The sequence below is a fragment of the Micropterus salmoides genome, unplaced genomic scaffold (assembly GCF_014851395.1).
Source record: "Micropterus salmoides isolate LMB-PRFRI ecotype aquatic unplaced genomic scaffold, ASM1485139v1 Ms_hic_scaffold_8, whole genome shotgun sequence".
Lineage (NCBI taxonomy): Eukaryota > Metazoa > Chordata > Actinopteri > Centrarchiformes > Centrarchidae > Micropterus > Micropterus salmoides.
In genome coordinates, this window is record NW_024044570.1 from 17,968,851 (window position 1) to 17,972,556 (window position 3,706).

At 42.6% G+C, this 3,706-nt stretch overlaps 1 protein-coding gene across 1 annotated transcript; it reads left to right on the plus strand.

Annotated features, from left to right (window-relative positions):
• The first annotated feature begins 377 nt into the window (after nt 1-377).
• Nucleotides 378-2,653, plus strand: foxb1a (forkhead box B1a). The gene has a single exon (XM_038705186.1). The coding sequence runs from the start codon at nt 732-734 to the stop codon at nt 1,671-1,673; it is 942 nt and encodes a 313-aa protein (XP_038561114.1). The 5' UTR covers nt 378-731; the 3' UTR covers nt 1,674-2,653.
• The last annotated feature ends 1,053 nt before the right edge of the window (nt 2,654-3,706 follow it).

The following is a 3,706-nucleotide window of genomic DNA, read 5'->3' on the forward strand; positions in this document are numbered from 1 at the left end:
ACAGCTGTAGCTACTCATCTCACATTTTTTAATAAAATCCATGTTACAATACACATCTGCCTTAACAACAGCACACATCGTTAAAAGACATTTTTATGACACACTCCATATATATACACATGAATTGTAAAGTCCGCTGAAGAAGTATTAGCGCATACCTTCACACACTGAGTGCCATCGCAGTTCAATTCCGGTTGCCAAGCCTTTTCACCCCTTTTTCTGTCTTCAAATGGAAATGATTTCCATTGGCCCAAGGTGTCCATGTAAATAGGTGTAAATGAAACCAGATTATGCCTTCCTCCCAGCCCCCTCCTCCCATGGCAATTGTCATGTGATAGCAAAGAGGTGGCACATTAATGGAGCGCCTCTACAGGGGTCTTTTCTGCTCATGTCACTACATAAAACTATCAGATGGTTAGAGGAAGGCCATGGAGGCATCCACTTAGCTCGTCTTATCAAGGACGCCAAATGAAGTCAGTTCAGCTCTGCTAGCGGGACAAGCTGACTTACTTTGCAAGAAAGACTTACAGCAGCCCTCTCTCCATAAATGTACACCGGCCGCCCGTCTGCACACCGCAGAGGCGCGCAAACTGGCTGTTTTACACTCAACGCCGCTCCAGCGTTGCCTGCTTTGAAACTTTCCTCGGCGGTTGTTTTCATGAAGAGCGGCAAGCAGTCGCCAAGGAACTAAGTGAGACTACTTTTTATTGCTTTTCTAACAAATATCGAGGATGCCTCGTCCGGGGAGAAACACGTACAGCGACCAGAAGCCACCTTACTCCTACATCTCTCTCACCGCCATGGCGATCCAGAGCTGCCCAGAGAAGATGCTGCCTCTCAGTGAAATTTACAAGTTCATCATGGATAGATTCCCTTATTATAGAGAAAACACTCAGCGGTGGCAAAACTCTCTGCGACACAACCTGTCCTTCAACGACTGTTTCATTAAAATCCCCCGGCGCCCAGATCAACCAGGTAAGGGCAGTTTCTGGGCTCTGCACCCCAGCTGCGGGGACATGTTTGAGAATGGGAGTTTCTTGAGACGCCGCAAAAGGTTCAAAGTGTTGACTACATCCGATCACTTGGCTCCCAGTAAGCAGTCGGATGCTGCTCATTACCTCCAGCAGCAAGCCAAACTGAGACTGAGCGCACTGGCAGCCACTGGCACACACCTTCCCCAAATGTCAACGTACAACCTCGGAGTCTCTCAGACATCAACTTTTAAGCATCCGTTTGCCATCGAGAACATCATTGCCAGAGAGTATAAGGTCCCGGGAAGTCTAGCGTTCTCCACCATGCAGTCCATGTCTGCCGGGTACCCGCTCCACAACCAGCTGACGACAGCCTGGCCTCACATGTACAACACCAGCGTGATTGACACGGCGGCCCCAATCTCCATGGCAAGCAGCGACTACAGTGCCTATGGCGTGCCCATCAAGTCCCTGTGTCACGGGGGACAGTCCTTACCGGCTATTCCCGTGCCAATCAAGCCCACCCCGACCTCCATGTCCGGTTTCTCGGCTTTACCTCCGCACATCCCCGCGTTTCTATCAAACTCTCCACAGTCTCTGAGCCCGACGTCCCCACAGACAGCGACGAGCCAAAGCAGCCCCGCAACCCCGAGCGAGACTCTGACGAGCCCCTCCACACTGCAGTCTGTGGCTGTGCACTGACCAGCTGAACTTTCCCAGTAAAACGAACTGCTAGTCGGCTCCCTGGCCCCGTTACCGATCCCAAAGTTTATATTTTCTGTCGTCGGAAACTATCAAGGCGAGTTGCAGTTGCATATCGATTTATTTGTGTATGTGTTGAATGTGTCGCTTTAAATTGTGTCATAGAAGTCCAGCACAGAGTCGCACAGCGAAGTATTGCTCTTGAAAATATAAATTATTTGATAGTTCTATTTTTCAGTTTATTGTGAAATGTGAGTGTTGAAAGAGGAGCCACTGAGGGGATCCAGGGGGGGAGTTTGTTTTGGCACCATCGACTCTGATTTTAAGTGCTTGCGATTCTCGTGGCAGTTTTTCAGTTTTATCAAATAGCAAAACTTTTGCACCGTTTCTGTGTGACCACTATAATGTCTACGAAATTGCGAGTCAATGGCTCTGTGTTTTTGTTTGCTTTTAATACTGGAATGATGGGTATGGGTATACCAAATAGGAATAGAATTTAGATTTGCTCTTGCCATCCCTGTAAAAAAAAAACAAGAAAAAAAAAGAAAGCAATCTGAGTTATGAAATCTTTTCAAAATGGAAAAGTAGTATTGTGAGACGTCCTCAAAATGCAAGATGTGAATATTGCAAATAACTGATACTGAACTGTTGTAAAATGCACTTTTTAGTTTTATGTTTTAGATATCTATTTTCCAGAAAATGTTCTGTGAAGCATTTAATTTAAAAGGCTGTGGTGACCATGTGTATCAGATGCTGTAAATTTGTACAATTTTTTTGAGGGGGGTGAAGCATGCATTCTAAACATTTGTGTTGTTACTGTTGTTGTTACTGTTGTTGTTTTGTTTGTGTTTGTTTATTTTTTTGCAAGCATGCGTGCTTTTGAAAAAGTGTGCAAACAGTCTGCAATGAATTGGAAAAAATGGTCATCGAAATATTTTCTCATTAAAAGTGAAGTAAACAATCAAAAATGTTTCTGAAGATTTCATGTAACAACATGTCACCTATTATTATTATTATTATTATTATTATTATTATTATTATTATTATTATTATTATTATTAATTTACGTCTCAGATAACAGACTTTTTATTCAATTGGTATAACACAGCCTATTTTCAAATCACTCTTGAATTTTTCATATAACGATACAAACATTAATAATAATTTAATTTGTCTTCTATCCAGACCTGTATGATTTGAGTGTGAGAGTTGCAGAGAAGCAGTAGGGAGAGAAATGAATCCTGCAGTCGATTAGGATGCATGGAGTTGCGATACCATAGTCACAGCGCAGACAACTGGGCTCATTCATCAAGCTGTTTGGCTAAACACAATTAAGCCCGACAATAAACATGTAGAAAAGCGGCACACAGTGTCCGAATAAACATTGTTACATGTTTTCAAATTCCAATCTCGCAGAGGGCAATTGTGTCACGTTGAGTGCAACTGTTTCGACTGTATTTCCTATTTGCGGGAACTTTATTCAACAGGTTTTATAAATAGCCTGCAGACGGAGAAACATCTGCAAAAATTGCAACATATATTTTTGATTATTTTATTCAATTTGTTCTCAGAATGGATGGAATAAAAAAATTAATAACGCGCAGGATCTGCCTCCCCTACAGAAAGCAACAGCTTATTTCTGGGTATTAAACAAATACATTAGAATTCCGTCACTTTATGCAATAGAGTAGATCAAATAAAGGGTCTCGGGCCACTTCATTCTCCCTCATTCACTTGAATTGAAAGTGCAAAGAATAGCAAACTTAGACTGGGCCACCAATGTAGATTTAGCCTTTTTTTCAGCAAGACAAAAAGACTGATTTTTCACAAACACATTGCTGACTGGGGAACTAGGAAACGAGCTGCAAGACCCTTTTGGAATTTAAATCCACCCCTCCCCCATGGTCTGTTTGGACAACAGTGTTAGTTTTTTTCCCTCCCCACTTTGTGCATTTGTGTGGGTAACATTAATTCTGACTCTGGATGATTAAATGTATTCAAACTGCCATGCCAGATTTCAAGCTTAAATTTCT